Source organism: Vidua macroura, chromosome 10 (assembly GCF_024509145.1).
Source record: "Vidua macroura isolate BioBank_ID:100142 chromosome 10, ASM2450914v1, whole genome shotgun sequence".
NCBI classification, from domain to species: Eukaryota; Metazoa; Chordata; class Aves; order Passeriformes; family Viduidae; genus Vidua; species Vidua macroura.
Genome location: NC_071580.1, coordinates 1,231,361 through 1,249,068, shown reverse-complemented (window position 1 = coordinate 1,249,068; position 17,708 = coordinate 1,231,361). Strand labels below are relative to the sequence as shown.

At 51.8% G+C, this 17,708-nt stretch overlaps 1 protein-coding gene across 3 annotated transcripts in view; it reads left to right on the top strand.

Moving 5' to 3' along the window:
• Positions 1-16,158, top strand: part of VEPH1 (ventricular zone expressed PH domain containing 1) — a 52,669-nt gene extending 36,511 nt beyond the window's left edge. Inside the window, exons 9-13 of one of the 3 annotated variants that reach the window (XM_053986483.1) lie at positions 1,560-1,699; positions 3,537-3,671; positions 8,252-8,369; positions 13,235-13,371; positions 15,180-16,158. In XM_053986483.1, coding sequence (XP_053842458.1) covers positions 1,560-1,699; positions 3,537-3,671; positions 8,252-8,369; positions 13,235-13,371; positions 15,180-15,416 — 767 coding nt within the window. In that variant the 3' untranslated portion in view covers positions 15,417-16,158. Of the gene's footprint in view, positions 1-1,559; positions 1,700-3,536; positions 3,673-8,246; positions 8,370-13,234; positions 13,372-15,179 lie in introns of all 3 variants that reach the window. The other 2 variants (XM_053986484.1, XM_053986486.1) reach the window with 2 other exon arrangements.
• Positions 16,159-17,708: the final 1,550 nt, after the last annotated feature.

Genomic DNA, 17,708 nt, shown 5'->3' with positions numbered 1-17,708 from the left:
TTCAGCATCTGTGAGGGGTCTGCAGTTTGGAAGAGCATCTGTCAGCAGCCTCCTTGGAAATGTCACTGTGTGCTTTCATGTGCCCCAGGATCCAGGATGGCTCTAATTAACCCCTTTGGCTTCCCAAACTCCTCTGTTACAGTGGACACGAGCACTGGCAGGTTTGGGTGAGAACTGGCAGGTTTGGGTAATGAAACTCAAGTTTTCCCCACAGCCAGTAATCCACGTGTGTGCATTTTATGCCATAATCCAAGAGAAGTGGATCTATGCCCTGTTTTTCCCTGCTGGGGTGTGTTGCTCATGGGCCAGCCGTGCAGGGATGTGACTCAGCCTCTTGCTGTCCTGGTGAGTCACCGTGGGGAGAAGAGGGAAGGAAGAAAATGCTCAAAGAAAATCTCCTAACTGGAAAAATGAGTTGTGACTTTGGAGAAAACATGAGTAAGCAGAGATGGCTTCTGGATCTCCTGACAAGGAGAGGCTGAGAGCAGAGGCAGCCTGTGTGTCCACAACAGACGGGCTTGAAATGCTTGGTTTTAACATTTTCCAGCTAATCAAGTTGTGAATGCATAGGAGGGAAATGTAATAAGTTCAGTATTTCATGTAAAGGTTTGACATGTGAGGAATGAGTTTACCAGAGGTACAAAAGAATGCGTTGCCAGAGCAAAGTGTCAGTGGCCAGATTGTCACTGAAAATGCAGAAAATCCAAAAGTGGGATGTTGGAACCTGCCAGAAATGCTACAGGGAGGCCAGGAGGCTGTGAGGCTGGGAGCAAACCTCCAGAAGCTGGCAAGGGGAAACCATTTTATTGTCCTCAGTCAAAAATGTTGGGGTTTGCTGAGGAAATGGCTTCCCACTGCCAGAGGGCAGGGATGGATGGGATTTTGGGAAGGAATTCCTGGCTGGGAGGGTGGGCAGGGGTTGGGCTGGAATTCCCAGAGCAGCTGTGGCTGCCCCTGGATCCCTGGCAGTGCCCAAGGCCAGGCTGGACAGGGCTTGGAGCACCTGGGACAGTGGAAGGTGTCCCTGCCATGGCAGGGCTGGCACTGGGTGGGCTTTGAGGTCCTTCCAGCCCAAACCATTCCATGATCTACAGTATTTAGCAAAAGCAGAGTTGTGCATCTCAAGGGCTCCATTTCCAGTTCAAACCATCACCTCAGCAGGGATCCCACAGGTGTCAGCCCCACCTGGCTGGGGCCTGCTAGGGCAGGGGTTTTCCAACAAACTTTGTAAATAGGATAAGGGATACACAGTTTGGATGGACCTGGTGGTCTGATATCCCAAATGCATCAGAAAGCACAAGGACTATGAACAGCCTGGCTGGGCTGTGCTGCCCCTCCTGCATTTGGCAGTAAAGGGTTACTGGGTAAGATCTGAAGCACTGAACACTGAATTTCTCTCCTTCTTTAAGGGTGCAGACACATCAGTGCCCTGCTGACTGCAGGAGTGCCCCAAATCCTCAGTGGAACGTTTTCCCACGTGGCTCTGGCACCCCAGCACGGGCACTGAGTTTCCTCTCTGCTTTCTAGCTGATTTTAGCATGCCATGTATGTCTTTGCAGATACTGTTCAAAGCTGTGTGGCAAAGCTGTTCTTCAGCTGTCCCCTGAAGGGCCACTACTGCCTGTACAGCAAATCCAGTTTCATCCTGGTGAGCCAGCAGCCTCCTCTCTGGATCCACATCATGTTCCTGTTCCAGCAGGTGAGGGCCACACCCAGCAGGGCCACCTCAGGGCTGCTCATGTGCCACTTGGACAAGAGTGTTTCATGGTTAAACTCATTACATGCACCTCTAATTCATTGTGGCCATTTGTGACCCTTGTGATCCCTCAGGAACTCCTTCCACTGGGCTGAACTTACTTTGTACTTTATAAGTTTTTATATTTCTGTTAAACACCCCAAATTCAAAGTGGCTGGGGAGATTACAAAGTCTGAGGATAAAAAAAGTGGGACCAAAGCATATTGTTCTTATTCAGGCAAAACTTCCAGCAAGGCCCAGGTGCCTTGGAAGCAGCCAGGAGTTGGCAGTGGATTTTAGGGGAGCAGCACCAACCCCAAGGCTGCAGGAGGAGGTTGGAGGGGCAGAACCCACTGGGGTTTTACTGCAGAGGTTTGGACTGAGCAGACTTTGTAAATCTGCTCAGTGCTGTTCGACCACCCTTCAAGTGATTTTCCTGCATTTAATTTTGTTTCCAAGAACAGCCCAGTGCTTGGACATGTGTGGAATTTCCTAACAGGTTACAAATAGTGTGAAACTAAGAGAGAACCCTGCATTCACACTTCAAGATGAAACAGGTGGGCTTTGAGCTGAAATACAATGTTCAGTTTCTTAACACACACAGAGCCTTTCACTGCAGTTCATCCCATCCTAAGGCAGCCTTGGGAACAGCCAGGATTTATCCAAAATGTAACACAGTGAGGGATGCTGTGGATGGAACAGCCTGAAACACTCTGCCCTGTGTATTTTCCTAGAAATAAATACTTTTCAAGAACACTGGTCAGTTAATTCAAAAAATAATAATGGAGAGTTCTACTGTGTTTCAAAACTCTTGGATAGAAATTGGGAAACTATTAGTGCAGGACAGCAGGATTAGGCTGGGTGAGTTTGCTCAGACAGAGGAGACAGAAAGTCCATCCAGGAATCCCACATTTGAAGGACATTGCCCATATTGTGAAATCAAGTATTTGCAGTATGGAAAATCAGATTTGTCGTGCACTCTTATCTTGGCTCCTGCATGTAAATGCATTCTTTAATTAAAAGATCATGGAGGAGATAGAGGAGAGGCACAAATGTTCTGAGCCCCAGTGCTGCCGTGCCACTGCCTGCGTGAGCAGTGATGAACAGAGCTTGGGGCTGCTGGAGTGCCAGGGTCACTCATGGTGCTGCAAGGTTGGAGCCTCAGTGTCCTTTGGCTCAGGGAGCTCTGGAGGGGACAGCACCTACCCAGCAAGGTGTCATCCTGTCCTGTGGGTGCCCAGGAGCTGAAACCTCCTGCAGTCTGTGCTGAGAATGTCCTGGGGAGTTCTCCCTCCTGTGTTTCATCCCGCTCTCTGTCCAGTGCATTCACAAACTCTGCTCGTGCTGCTCAAGGACTGAGACCTGGAGGAGCTCCAAACAAACTCACACAACCCTGCAAGGGTGTGAGGCACCTCCTCCCTCTGGCTGGAAATGCCAGGTTTTCCCAGGGGGATGCAGCTCCCCCAGGTCTCTGTGTGATTCACAGAGGCCAGTGCTGCTGACTGGTGATAAATTCACATTTCAGTAGGGAACCAGGTCGTGTAGTGGCCATTGAAGGGGAATCCTCAGTGAGCCACAGACCTCAGAGATGTGGGATGTGCAATAAACTTCCAAAAGCCCAGAGGAAATGAGATGTTTGATGTTGTATCCAGTTGTGAGCCCACTGATCCATCAGAACTCCCTGGGGAGAGCTGGGCTCACCCTGGCTGTCCTCCTGGCTGTCCCACTGTGAGGACAAGATGCTCTTTGGTAACACCTGAGTGAAAAAAACACCTGAAATCATTCCCAACCTTTTCTGCAGAGCCTGTTTGCAGAACCTTTGTCCATACAAAGCCACTCTGTGCAAGTCCTCAAGGCCCTGTGGGAGAAGACACAGCTCAAGGGGACGCACAGCTTTGAGACTGCCATGATCCAGTCCACCTTCCCACACCAGAAGGTAAGGGGTTACTTTCCTCACAGATTGAAAGAGCAGAAGGACTTGGCCCTGCACTTTGGAACCTTTGCTCTGTTCAGGGGTGTTTAGTGCTGTGCTTTGAAAGGTGCCCAGGCTGGTTCTCCACCCCTCCACTGAACTGACCCACAGCATCAGAAGCAGGGATGCTGCACTGTGGGTTTGTTCCTGCTCACAGTCTGGAGCTCTAGACTCAGCTCAGCTGCTGCTGTGGGGTGTTGGGCAGCCCTTGGAAGTTCACCCAACTAAACACATCCCTGGATGTTATGGAGTTATTTGTCTGCACATGTGCCACTAGTTACCCCCATCAGCTGAAGGGATTGCAGCCCAAAGCTCTCTTCTGTCTCCAGGATTTCAGTGAATGCTCTTTCCAAGCTATTAATCAGCTGCTTGGAAAAGGCCACTGTGGGATTGGAAAACAAATATCTGTTTATTCCTGAGCATCTCCATCCAGCTCAGTTGGATGAAATGAGTTGTCAAACATGATTTTAAAACACTCTTTCTCAGAATTCTGTGGGCATGAAGATGTCTGGTGGAATAGAATTAAATTACCAAGATTATGGCTAATTTAAAACCAGAGTTTTGTTAGGAACACCTTCTGAACTCCCAGGATAATGTGGTGAAGAAGTGGGAACTCTTGCTGGGGCTCAGAGGAGTGGAGGACCCCCACATCTGAGAGCAGCTTTGGGGCCAGTTTTACTCACACACAGAGGAGCTGTGCTAAGGATTTGAGCTGCTGTTGAATCCAGGCCTGGCTCATCCAGAGGCTTTAGAGCAGCTTTGCTGCTCAGCACGGGCTTAACTCGAGCCCCTGGCCAGCTCCACTCCTCCAGAGTCAGAGCTGGTGCAGTGTGAAGGGTTTGGGGGAAGGCAGAGCTCAGGGCAGAGCTGGATGTGGGCACCAGGCACACTCAGCCTGCACGTCCCAGCCTCTCTGGGGAGCTTCCCCCACTCCATGGCAGTACCTCGGGGTGGACTCCTGGTTTCTTTCTTTCCAGGGTGGGGATTAAATGTGTGAGATGGTATTTCTTGTTGGGACTCAGGTGTTTACCAGTTCTTATCCATGTCACAGTCTCACAAACCCTGAGTTCTGCAGCACTTTACTCCGACAAACTAAAAATGGAGCCCTGTCTCTCTCTGCAAGGCCTTTTAAGGATAAACTGTCCAGTTAAGAAATGACACCTGAATTATTTTCACTTTTAACCCAGTAACCAACCACCCGTGCCCACAATGGGGACTCTTTTATCCAAAACCACCCAAACCCTTGGAGAAGAAGGAGAAGGAGAAGAACCAGCCTCCACCCTAAAACCTCCATCTTGCTTTATATATATTACCATATTCTAAACCCTTAAACTCTGAGTTTTCCAGCCTGTGATATTACACATTTCTGTTCAAACTCCACACCCACAATCCCAATTCTGTCATTCCATTTTGGAAGCTTCTCCACAGCCTCAGGTCAATGCAGTGTTCTCCTGGGGGTCAGTGCCTGGCAGCACTGAAAGTCTGGAATTCTCAGCATCCAGGGTTCCAGCACCTTGGAGTTCCCACAGCAGCAGAGCTGGGAGGGAGATCCTGGTCTCTGCAGGCTCAGGGATCCAGCAGGGACTGGAGCAGGGAGCAGCCCTGGAGGCTGAGGGCAGAGGGACAGCTGGAGCCCTCTGAGCTGCTGTGACACTGCAGGGTCACCCCTGCGCTCTGCTCTTTGCTGCTGGATTCACTTTCTGGTTTGGTTTTGTTTATTGACACAGAACCAGAGTTTGTTCTGGTTTTGTTTACTACTAAGAGCCCAAGTTTGCCTCCAGTGCAATTTCCATTCTGTTTTCTGGGAATGAGGACTAGGACTGCCATAAAGAAGGTTTTCTTTAGCTTTTGCAATTCCAAAAAATCTGCCTGGAACATTCACTGCATGACCTAGTCCTTAGTTTCCTCAGCTTCTGTCATAATTGCAATTTGTCATCTCAGAAGTTCTTCTCCCTGCTAATAGGACTTCAGACATTGTGAATTATTGGACAAAATTATTGTATTTGTTGGTGTTATTCCTCTGCCAGTAGTCCAGGAAGCAAAATTCTGGGGCTGTGGTTGCTTCATTAAGTACAGCACTTTTCATTTTCAGTGGCTCGAAGTGTGTTGATGCAAAGGCAGCATCAACATTGTCTGCCATATTTGAGACTAAGTTCTATGCATTGTGTTCTAGCAGAGTCTGAAATGCTTTTTCAGGGTGGGATGGGGTATTGGGAAGGAATTCCTGGCTGGGAGGGTGGGCAGGCCCTGGCACAGGGTGCCCAGAGCAGCTGTGGCTGCCCCTGGATCCCTGGCAGTGCCCAAGGCCAGCCTGGATGGGGCTTGGAGCAACCTGGGACAGTGGAAGGTGATAAATTTTTTCCAATATGGATTCTAAAGCATTTTTCAAACCTGGAGAGCAATGTATGACATCAGTGCTTCACTCCAGACTGAATTCTGAGAAATGCCTTCAGCTGTGGTGATCCCTGGAGCTGCACTGAGGGCCTGGCTCACACAGAGCTCGCTGTGTTCCACTGGGCAGCCTCTCCATGCCACAGAAAACATTTATTTGTTCATTCAGCACGGCTCGAGATGTGCCAGGAGCAAAGCACTTCCAGATGTGGATCCTCCCAGGTTCCCTGGGCTCTCCAGAGCTCCTTATCAAAGCCCTGTGTGTGCCCAGCACAGGGGAGCTGGCTGAGCTGTCCTGGCTCCTCTGTGCCACCTCCCCCGTGGCAGCCCTGGGATGGTGACTGCTTTACTGCTTTCCTGGCCCCATGTGATGCCCTTGGGGATCCCTTTGTTGCTCAGCCCTGCAAGAGCAGAATTAACATTTTTGGGCCGTGGGTCGCTCTGTTCTCCCCTCTCCTTTTGGTTCACATGGCAGAAGGAAGGGACAAGGGGCTCTCTGAGCTTTTCAGGGTGATGGAGCACAGGGATGAGATAAATCTCTCCTCTCCAATTAGGCTTTCCCCAGGCTTCCCCTCCTGAAATAAGTGGCTCCTTGCAGGTTATTTCAAGCGTGCTGGAGTGGAGAGTGGAGCAGGCAGATTTCTGCACTGATATTTCAGTGGGATTTGCTCTCTTTCAGGCTGGAGTTGCCTCATGGCAGCCACCACCAGATTTTTTCACGGGGTGGGGAAGCTCCCAGGCTTTCTGTGCAGCTTTGTGCCTGTGTGCTGTCATGTCCTGCCCAGCCCATGGGCTGCAGTGCCATTGTTCTGCCCCTCTTGTGTCCCCACAAGGTGCCACAGCAAGAGCTGGGGGCAGGACAAGGCACTGGCCACGCTCTGCTCCCTCTCCTTCACTCCAGCTTGCCTGGCAAGGCTGGAATCCTGCATCCCTTCCCAGCCCGTGCAGTGTGATGGGCTGAGAGCCCTGGCAGGGACACGGGGTTTTCCCACCCTGTGTCAATCCCTGTTTTCCTTGGGCTGCAGGATGCTGCTGCAGCTCTGTGACCCCACACCAATACTGGGCAGGTTTCTAGGGGCTGGCAGTGCCCTGGGTGTTGGCAGTGAGGGACTTTGTTGCTAAACAAACCCCATGTTTGTGTAGGTGTGAGGTCAGAGGCTGGTTTTAAATGAAATCACAGGGTGTAAATCACTGGACTATGCAGTGGCATTAGTTACTCACAGTGAGTATCCTCTGTCTTTTTGTGCCCAGGGCTGCAGTGTTCTGTCTGTCCCTTTGAGCAGGCCAGGTGTTCCTTTGTGGATGCAGTCCCACTGCCCTGGCTCTGGTGGGGCTGCAGGGACAGCAGGGAGTGCCCAGCACTGCAGAGTGGCACCATGGAGCCTCTTGGGGCACTGAAACACCCCCGAGAAGGGGCTGGGGAACCAAACCATGGAATGTTTTCAGCTGGAAAAGCTCTCAGACCACTGAGTCCAACCCTTCCCCAGCACTGCCAAGGCCACCACTGCCCCATGTCCCCAGGTGCCACATCCACACAGCTTTTAAATCCCTCCTGTGACTCCACCACTGCCCTGGGCAGGCCCTTCCATGAAGAAATTTTCCCAGTATCCAATCTGAGCCTCCCCTGGCAGAACTGGGAGCCATTTCCCCTTGTCCTGTCATTTATTCCTTGGAAGAAGAGCCCGACCCCCACAGCTGTCCCCTCCTGTCAGGGAGTTGTGCAGAGCCAGAAGATCCCCCCTGATCCCTCTTTTCTCCAGGCTGAGCCCCTTTCCAGCTCCCTCAGCCTGTCCTCATCACTCTCGTGTTCCAAGGTGGTTCAGCTGTTGGGAAAGGTGCTGGGCCAGGCTGCTGACAGCAGCATGGAAGAGGAAAAACAAATCCCAGGCTGTTCCCAGTCCATAATTCATGGATCAGCTGCTACTGCTGGTGGAGAGAGAGACCACTCCTGCCCAGCTCAGTGCCCAGCTCAGTGCCCAGCTCAGTGCCCAGCTCAGTGCCCAGCCCAGCTCAGTGCCCAGCTCAGTGCCCAGCTCTGCCCTGGCCCCTTGTCCCTCTGCAGGAGACATGGAAAGGACCCCCTGTGTCCCTCTGGATTTGGGGTTCTGGTGCTTCTTCACCTCATGAGTTTGGTTTCTCTCCTTCCCTCCCAGGACCTGGAGAACGTTCAGATGCACCTGGAGGAAGTGAGGTTCTTTGATTTATTTGGCTACAGCGAGGAGGCAGGAGCCTGGCAGTGCTTCATGTGCAACAACCCTGAGAAGGCAACAGGTACAGAGGGGTCCTGCCTCTGTCACTGGGGGGCTGCAGTGCGTGGGGTGAAGCTCTCTGGTCGTGCTGGGTGTCTGGCCGTGGTGGGGAAAGGGGAAACCAAACTTTCCAGTGGATATTTTAATTAGAATTCTCCATTAAACTCATCTTTGGTGAGGGAGTCAGGCCCAAACCTGATTTGGTGTGTGCTTAGAGGGGCACAACCCCAAATCTGGAGCATCAGTGAGCCCTGGGGAGTGGGAGGGCTCTGCACCCATCCTCCAATGTCCAGATGCAGGATTGCATCTCCTGGACCACATCCCAGCTCCTCTGGAGCCCACCCAGGTGCCACAAGTCATGTTGGCACGGAAACAACACCTGGTTCCTGCTTTCTTCACTCTCAGAATTATTTGCTTTAATAGAATTTGCTCCATAGTGCACATCTCCTTAGGGACATGTGATTAAGTCTTATAAAGGCATAATACCTCAGCTGTATTGGAAAAGAGGGTGAGTGGAAAATGGGAAAAACCAGCCTTTTCCTCAGCTATAACCTCCTGGTGCTCTGCTTTTGAAGCTCTCTGGCAGCCAGCAGTGCCAGATCAGTGCCCTGACAGACAGAGGAATCGTGTTCTCAGATGCTTTCTGCCACTCTGTAAAAGTCTGACCAATCCTGGCCAAGAATTTGGACTATTTTGGCCAAGAGTTTGAATAATTGGCTGTTTCAGAGATTTATTCTAACAGTTAGTGTCTCTTCAGACTGCATCAACCCCGAATTTAGGAAGTCTTGCAGGAGAGCCCAGCTGCTGCTGCAGGCCAGGCTGCCTCTGCTCACTCCATGGATGTTTGAGCATCTTCTCCTTCCCCAGCTCCCGTGGGACTCCAGGGCCAGGAAAGAAACCCTGCTCTGAGTTAAAACTTCATCTCCACAGAGCTCTCAGTGTGGTTTCCCCATCATGTCAGGGATGTTGAGCGATGAGGAAAACGAGACTCTTGCTTAAAATATCAAAGCTTAATGAAGCAACTTCGGTCTGAATTTCTGAAGACATTTAACCAGTCCAGCCTTGCTCTCTTTGTCTCAGTTTAAAAGAATTTTTGTAAGACAACTCCACCTTTGTATTGGTGCTGCAGAGCTGTGGCAGCTGGGAAGGGTCGTGGCAGAGTGAGAGACCCTGCAGGGTCTCTCTGGGTTTGTAGGATCTGACACAAGGAATGATTTGGAGATCTCCTTGGATTGGTGAGGAATTTAAAGGCTGTGAAACATCTCTTATTTTCATTCCAGAGTGTGAAAGACCCTTTGAAATCTGAAATACTTTTGAGAGGCAAGAAAGCAACTTCTTCCTCTCAGCAATTCTGTTTAGCAACCGAATTCCTGTTGAAGAAGGAATTCAGAGGCAAAATTGTTTTCTATTATGGTCTGCTGGCTTTGCTTCATGTGGGGTTTTGTTGCATTTTTTGGATGCCACATTGCAAGATGCCATTTATCCTCCAGACTTGGGCCAACACTGCCTTAAAGCCCTGGCCTTGCCTTGGGATGGAATTCCCAGAGCAGCTGTGGCTGACCCTGGATCCCTGGAAATGTCCAAGGCCAGGCTGGACATTGGGCTTGGAGCAGCCTGGGGCAGTGGAAGGTGTTCCTGCCGTGGCAGGGGTGGGGTGAGATGATATTTAAGATCCTTTTCAGCCCAAACCATTCCATGTGTCTGTAATTCCTGCTTGGCTGTAGCTGGGAGGCATTTTGGGGCTGGAAGCTGATCCTGTGTGGAAAGAACCAGTTAAGCTGAGGCGAAGTGGTTGATGCAGCCACAGTGACAACTGGAGAAAGTTCGGCTCCTTCTCATGCACGCTTCTGGTGCCAAAGCATGTCTTGTACAACCACACTTTTCCAGAAGTGCTCTTAAATCACCCTGGATTGGCTTTTCCTGCCACTGAGGAGCAGCATTCCCACAAACCCTGCTGATCTGCCCTGGGCTCAGGGGAGGAACACCAGCTCACAGCGTCCTGTGTTCCATTCCAGCACAGCCACCAGGCACCTGGAGTGCTGGAAAACACCAGGATTCCTCCTGTTGGGACAAGCTGGCTGCTGGGAGCCTCATTCCAACACAACCCCCTGGACTGCGAGTTTGGCTCCACGAGCTCTTGCACAAAACATTCCGCAAAACCACCAGAGAGCCGGCGAGGGAATTGAGGGAATTCCAGCTCCTTCCCCCCTCTGGAAGCTCACAAAGACAGGCAGGGATCCCTGGGGGCTGCAGAGGAGCCATAGGCAGGGATTTGGGATTGGGAAAAAACTGAGGGTGTTTGGGAATTCCTCTGGAAAACTGCAATTCCCTGGGAAAGCCAACACCACCTTAACTTGGGAATACATTTATCCCCCTCCTGCAGTGCCAGCTATCCAGAGAAATGAAGGAGCCCAGCTCTAATCCTCACTGGAAAATCATAAAAAGTGGCATCCAGCAATCCAGGTTTTCAGCAAAACCCAATGTGGTGATTAATGGAAGAGAGTGAATCCATATTCCCCGAGGTTAATTGCATTTATCTGCCACACATTCCATTCTTTCAAGTTCATAGGGGTTTATTATCACTGAGATCATTCATGAATTCTTGTGGAGGATTTTATGTTTCATCAAATTCAAGATTTAAAGCTTTGGGTTTTATCTGTCTCGAGTTCATCTTGGAAGAGTTTGGAGGGTTTTTAACTTTTTATTCAGTACCCAAACTACTTAGAGCTGGATGTGCTGTAGTTCTGCACAGAAAACAAGATGGAAAGTAGAAATTCCAACAGACACATCAGCGGGAGCTACTCAGGGTTAAACTGGAGTCAGTGTGTCTATATTAAGATGATTTAAGAAAAAAGAGGTATTTCGAGACCTTTGGACCTTTTCAGACTGAAAGGGGAGAGATTTAGAGGGGATGCTGGACAGGAATTGTTCCCTGTGAGTGAAAGCTTTCCCACCATGAGGATATCAAGCACTGGCACAGCTTGCCCAGAGATGTTGTGGAGATTTTTCAGGTCCCACATGGATAAATCCATGAGCAGCCCAGTCTGACCCTGTGGGTGACCTTGCTTGGAGCTGGAGGAGAGACCCCTCGAGATCTCTTCCAGCTGAGATATTCTGGGATTCTGTGAAGTCAACCGCAAGGAAAATAAGCAGAAGGACTTAGAAAAACATTGGAAAAGAGCTCTATTCTTATCTTGCTTGAATCTCTCTCTCCTAATCAGCCCCTCAGACACGCTGGCATCGGATTCATTACAGCCACTTTGGAAGCTGCCACCAGAACTCCCCTGGGCTTCCTTGTGGATACACAGGAGAAGTCCTCTGGTAGAATTGCCTAAAGCCACTGGCTCCTTAAAAAGATATCAACATTTCTTAGCAGATCCTGGGTTTGAAAGATGTTGGCTATAAAAATTCACTTTAGGCCAAAATTGCACATTCACTTCCCTTCTCATGTTGTGCTTCTGACCACAAACTATCTCAGTATCATCTGGTCCCTGAGCCTTTTGTGCTTTACCCCTCTTCGTTTGGTTGAAGCATGTTCCTACGGCTCTGGAATGGGATTGAAGGTGTTCCTGTGGAACCAGGAGCCAGGCAGGGAACAATATTTAACAAAATTGCCAAGTTTTTAGTACAGGGGACACTAAAGCATGGTTCTGTCTCACTAAAGAGTGTGTGGGGAAAGGGTGCAGCCCCAAACCAGCCTCCTGGGAAATGTATCCCCTTTTGCAGTGACAATATTTATACAGGGAGAAGCAACCCTCTGCTTTACCCTGTCCCATGCCAGGCTGGGTGCTGTGATCGGTGCTGGCACAAAAATATCCAGAAGAGCTGTGGAGTCGGGGCTGGAGTGGCTGCGTGGAGCAGAGCACGGCCTGCTCCTGCTGTGGCAATCACAGCTGCAGTTCCCCCCGGCACTGAGCCTCTGCCAACCCCCTTTTCATTCATCCGTCTCCTTCCAAGCGCTCCCTGCCTGCAGAGACAGAAATATTTATGGTCTTTCCTGAGGAAATTGCACGAGTCCACACTGCACCCCCCGCCAGCCTCGCTGCCAAGGAAAACAGCGCTGGGGGAAGGACACATCCTTTATCTACAGCTGATGCCTTGTCTTGGCGTTGGTTTGCCCTCTTCCAGACGGGGGCTGGGTGCCCAGAAAGCCATAAAGCCTTTGGCACTCCCTTGGGTGGCACTTGGGCACCCTGGGCAGCTCAGGAGCCACTGAGGGAAGCGAAGGCTTTCAAGGAAAAGCGGTGCCGGAGGGACGTGGGGCCTGGGAGAGCGGCCAGCCAGGGATCACTGCCCCTCTGACAGATGCTGGGATGGGCTCCAAGGCAAACATCCCATCCAAAAATATCCCTGCTCAGACTGCCTGTGCCTGCACTGCCCTCCGCTCTGACTGGTCCTTCACGTCCCAGCCATCGATGGAAAGACAGAAGAGAAAGGAAAAAGAGACCCCTAGGAGACATCAGGGCTTTAAACTGCCAGAGAGCAGGGTTAGGTGGGATCCTGGGAAGGAATTCCTGGCTGGGAGGGTGGGCAGGCCCTGGCACAGGGTGCCCAGAGCAGTTGTGGCTGCCCCTGGATCCCTGGCAGTGCCCAAGGCCAGAAATGGGCACTGCAGGGCTGAGGAGCAGCTGAGAGGTGCAGTGGTGGAGAGGAGTTTGGGATGGCTGAGGGAGTAGGAGAAGAGATGGAAGAGGGGTGTGAGCTGTCAGCTCCATCTGCTCAGCCTCCCCAGCAGGACACGGCTGAGGGCTGAGCTGTGTGAAGTGAGAGCTGAGTGCTGGAGGCTGGGAGGAGGAGGAAGGCAGAACAACCTTCCTGCAGCACGGCACGAGCCTTCAGCTGGGGAAGGGAGGGCAGCACTAACCCTGGCTGTGCTCCCCTCCTCAGGCATGAACCAGGACGGGCAGCCCCTGATCGAGGGCAAGCTGAAGGAGAAGCAGGTCCGCTGGAAGTTCATCAAGAGGTGGAAAACGCGTTACTTCACCCTGGCTGGCAACCAGCTGCTGTTCCGCAAGGACAAAGCCGTGAGTCACGGGCGGCCCCGCGCTCCTCCCCTCCGGCCCGCGGCTCCGGGGCTTGCAGCCCTCAGCTTTCCTGGCTCTGGAATTCCCAGGGGCTTTCACCCCTCAGCTTTCCTGGCTCTGGAATTCCCAGGGGCTTTCACCCCTCAGCTTTCCCAGTTCTGGTATTCCCAGGGGCTTTCACCCCTCAGCTTTCCTGGTTCTGGTATTCCCAGAGCCTTTCACCCCTCAGCTTTGCCTGTTCTGGTATTCCCAGAGCCTTTCAGCCCTCAGCTTTGCCTGTTCTGGTATTCCCAGAGCATTTCACCCCTCAGCTTTCCTGGTTCTGGAATTCCCAGGGGCTTTCACCCCTCAGCTTTCCTGGTTCTGGTATTCCCAGAGCCTTTCACCCCTCAGCTTTGCCTGTTCTGGTATTCCCAGAGCCTTTCAGCCCTCAGCTTTGCCTGTTCTGGTATTCCCAGAGCATTTCACCCCTCAGCTTTCCTGGTTCTGGAATTCCCAGGGGCTTTCACCCCTCAGCTTTCCTGGTTCTGGTATTCCCAGAGCATTTCACCCCTCAGCTTTGCCTGTGCTGGTATTCCCAGAGCCTTTCACCCCTCAGCTTTGCCTGTCCTGGTATTCCCAGAGCCTTTCACCCCTCAGCTTTGCCTGTCCTGGTATTCCCAGAGCCTTTCACCCCTCAGCTTTGCCCATGGTGGTTTTCCCAGAGCCTTTCACCCCTCAGCTTTGCCCATGGTGGTTTTCCCAGAGCCTTTCACCCCTCAGCTTTGCCTGTTCTGGTATTCCCAGAGCCTTTCAGCCCTCAGCTTTCCCAGTTCTGGTATTCCCAGAGCATTTCACCCCTCAGCTTTCCCAGTTCTGGTATTCCCAGAGCATTTCACCCCTCAGCTTTCCTGGTTCTGGTATTCCCAGAGCCTTTCAGCCCTCAGCTTTCCTGGCTCTGGAATTCCCAGGGGCTTTCACCCCTCAGCTTTGCCTGCTCTGGTATTCCCAGAGCCTTTCACCCCTCAGCTTTGCCTGTGGTGGTTTTCCCAGAGCCTTTCACCCCTCAGCTTTGCCCATGGTGGTTTTCCCAGAGCCTTTCACCCCTCAGCTTTGCCTGTTCTGGTATTCCCAGAGCCTTTCAGCCCTCAGCTTTCCCAGTTCTGGTATTCCCAGAGCATTTCACCCCTCAGCTTTCCTGGTTCTGGTATTCCCAGAGCCTTTCAGCCCTCAGCTTTCCTGGCTCTGGAATTCCCAGGGGCTTTCACCCCTCAGCTTTGCCTGCTCTGGTATTCCCAGAGCCTTTCACCCCTCAGCTTTGCCTGTGGTGGTTTTCCCAGAGCCTTTCACCCCTCAGCTTTGCCCGTGGTGGTTTTCCCACTCACAGAGTGCACGGCAGGGGACAGCAAGGGGAGCCAGAGTGCTGCCCAGGCGCTGTCACTGCTGGGTTCCCAATTTTCAGGGGACACAAAACCATCTCATTCCATCCCCCTCCATGGCAGGGACACCTTCCACTAGCCCAGGCTGCTCCAAGCCCCGTGGCCTTGGACACTTCCAGGGACAGGGCAGGCACAAGGTGTGGCAGCAGCAGCTGGTGACACCTGGGAACATCTCCACACAGAAGGACGAGTTCATAGAATCCCAGAGTGGTTTGGGCTGGAAGGGACCTTAAAGCTCCCCCAGTGCCACCCCTGCCATGGCAGGGACACCTCCCAGTGTGCCAGGGCCTGTCCAAGCTGGCCTGGGACAGTGCCAAGAGCCCTCAGCAGTTGGTGAGGCCGGGGCTGGTTGCTCACTGGGTGAGCCCTGCCCTGTCCCCTGCGCTCCAGAAGGACGACCCCGACGAGTGCCCCATCGAGCTGAGCAAGGTGCAGAGCGTCAAAGCGGTGGCCAAGAAGCGGCGGGACCGGAGCCTGCCCCGGGCCTTCGAGATCTTCACGGACAGCAGGACCTACGTGCTCAAGGCCAAGGACGAGAAGAAGGCCGAGCAGTGGCTGCAGTGCCTCAACGTGGCCGTGGCGCAGGCCCGCGAGCGCCAGAGCTGCGAGGCCACCACCTACCTGTAGCCCTGGGGCCACCAAACCCTGCCCGAGTGGCCACCCCGGACGCTGTGGGGCAGGCACGGGGAGCAGGGAGAGCTGCCTGCAGAGCCAGAGGGACCATGGCACCTCCAGTGCCACTGCCCCGAGCAGCAGCTGCCACGTTCCCTGGGGAAATCCGGGGCTTTTTCTTCAGCCTGATGTCCCGACAGCCAGGGAATGTGGTTAGAAACCCAACCCTGAGGTGCACCAGGTCTCTGACACTGCCAAGAGAATGCCAGCAGTGAGGACTTTCTGCTTTCCTCAATCAACTCGATGTAAAAAGTTAATTTTCCTTATTTAATCCCAGTGGACTTTACCCTTTTATTGTTTATATGTGTCTGTGCCGCTGCTGCTTTCAGGTTTAAATTGGGAAATTGAAAGATCTTGTATGGCTGGAAAATAATTTTAAATATTGAACTGGTTTGATTTTTCCCTCTTTTTTTCCTGCTTTTGCTCTACTTTGTAACTGAATGTAATTTTTAAATTTTCCTATTTTGTTTTTTAATTCTCTTCTCCATTCTGTAACTTTTCAAAATTTCTGCAAATCTGGAAAATTCCCAGTTTGTTTGATTTTCTTTGTTACTTTCAAATGATTCCAAAGTGGAGAAAGTACTGTAGAAGAGACTGAAAGGAAAAGAGGGGGGGCAAAAAAAGAATGAAAAATCTGCAAGTGATGAAATGAGCTCAGAGATCATTCAAGGCTGAGTAGAAATAAAATTTGATATTTTCCAACCTAGCAAAATGTATCTTTGGCAAAAGAAATGTTGCCGGAAATGTGGAAAAATGAGGGAAAAATGGCTTTTTCCTGTACCTTCCACTCAGTGGATGCAGGGCTGGAGCAGGGATGCTCCTGGCCTTACCCAGTCTGCATGAGGAGGAGGAGGAGGATGGAAAGGGAGTGGAGGGAGGCAGAGGGACCTGAGGGATCTGCCAGGGTGGTTTGCTTCCTGCTCCCTTGCTGTGGTTGCTGCACAGGTTTGTGGCTCAAAGCTGGGAATGCAAATGTTTGTCCTTGGAGCCTGGTCCCTCACAAGCACTGAGTGTTCCTGGCGTTTGTCTCCCTGGCTGCCAGAGCTCTGTCGTTTGTTATCCTGACAGGTGAGGTTCCAGGGTTTGGGAATGAGGATTTGCCCAAACTAGAAGGAGGAGAAATTAATTTCTGGCAGCACGGGAGTGCCTGAGCCTCACGGGACTGGCAGCTGCACAGAGGGGTTCTCAGCCTGATCCATCCAAACACCCTCAAACCTCTGGGGAGAAACCCTGGACCTTGGAGCAAGGAACTGCCACAGGCAGGGAAAGGGAAATCAGGCTGAACTGAAAAGGCTGTTTGCTTTCTCCTCTTGGGCAGTCTGCACTTCTGGGGATCTCTGCGTTCCCCTGCCTGGCTTTTTTCCCCATAATTTTTAATCACTTCCCATTGTGGTGGCCCAGGGGACAGTGGTGCTCCAGTGGTGCTCCAGGGGACTTGCAGGAAGATGGTGAGGCCACAGTGGGCTCAGCACAGGGAGCAAAACCAAAAATACTCAAAACTGGCTGCAGACTTCCCAATGCTCTTGGGAAAGACGTGAAATGTTCAGATTCCTGAAAATCCTTGTATCAACTACAACGTGGGGATGAGTGTCAGATCCTGGAATGTGGCAAAGTGATCAGAAGAACCTTGTTAAAGCTAAATTTAGTCACAGAAGGTATGGAAGCCCAGCATGGAACAGCAGCAGGGCAAGGGTGAGGATGGACACATGATGGGAGATTCCCACAGGAGGTCTGGGAGGTGAGGAAAGGAGATTTCGCCCATTTAATCTTCAACACCTGGACCAACAAATCCTCACCTTGCCCTCAGGACAAACCACTGAGTGTGTGGGGAATGAAGTCAATTCACAGGTGAGAACTTGGAATTTATCACCTTGAGTTCCAGAATTGCATCCTGCAATTCACCCTGAGTTCACTGATAACTGAGTTGGCCATCAAAAACAACTTTTACACACCAGAGATTCTGTGCTGGAGCCAAGCCTCAGCCTGCCACCTCTGAACAATGTCACTGATGTCGTGGTGTCACCAATGTGCTGCACCTCGTGTGTGGGACCAGCCCAGCTCTGTGTCACCTGCTGTCCCCAGGCTTGTCACCAGGCACTCACAGCCTTCCTTTCAACCTCAGCCTGATGGGAGCAGTATGGAATGCACTGCTCTGGAGTCACACCCACCCCGGCTGCCGTGCCAGGAAATAATTCCCTCAAAGAGGGAGCCCAGCCACACTTCTCCTGACTTCAGTTAAAACTTGGA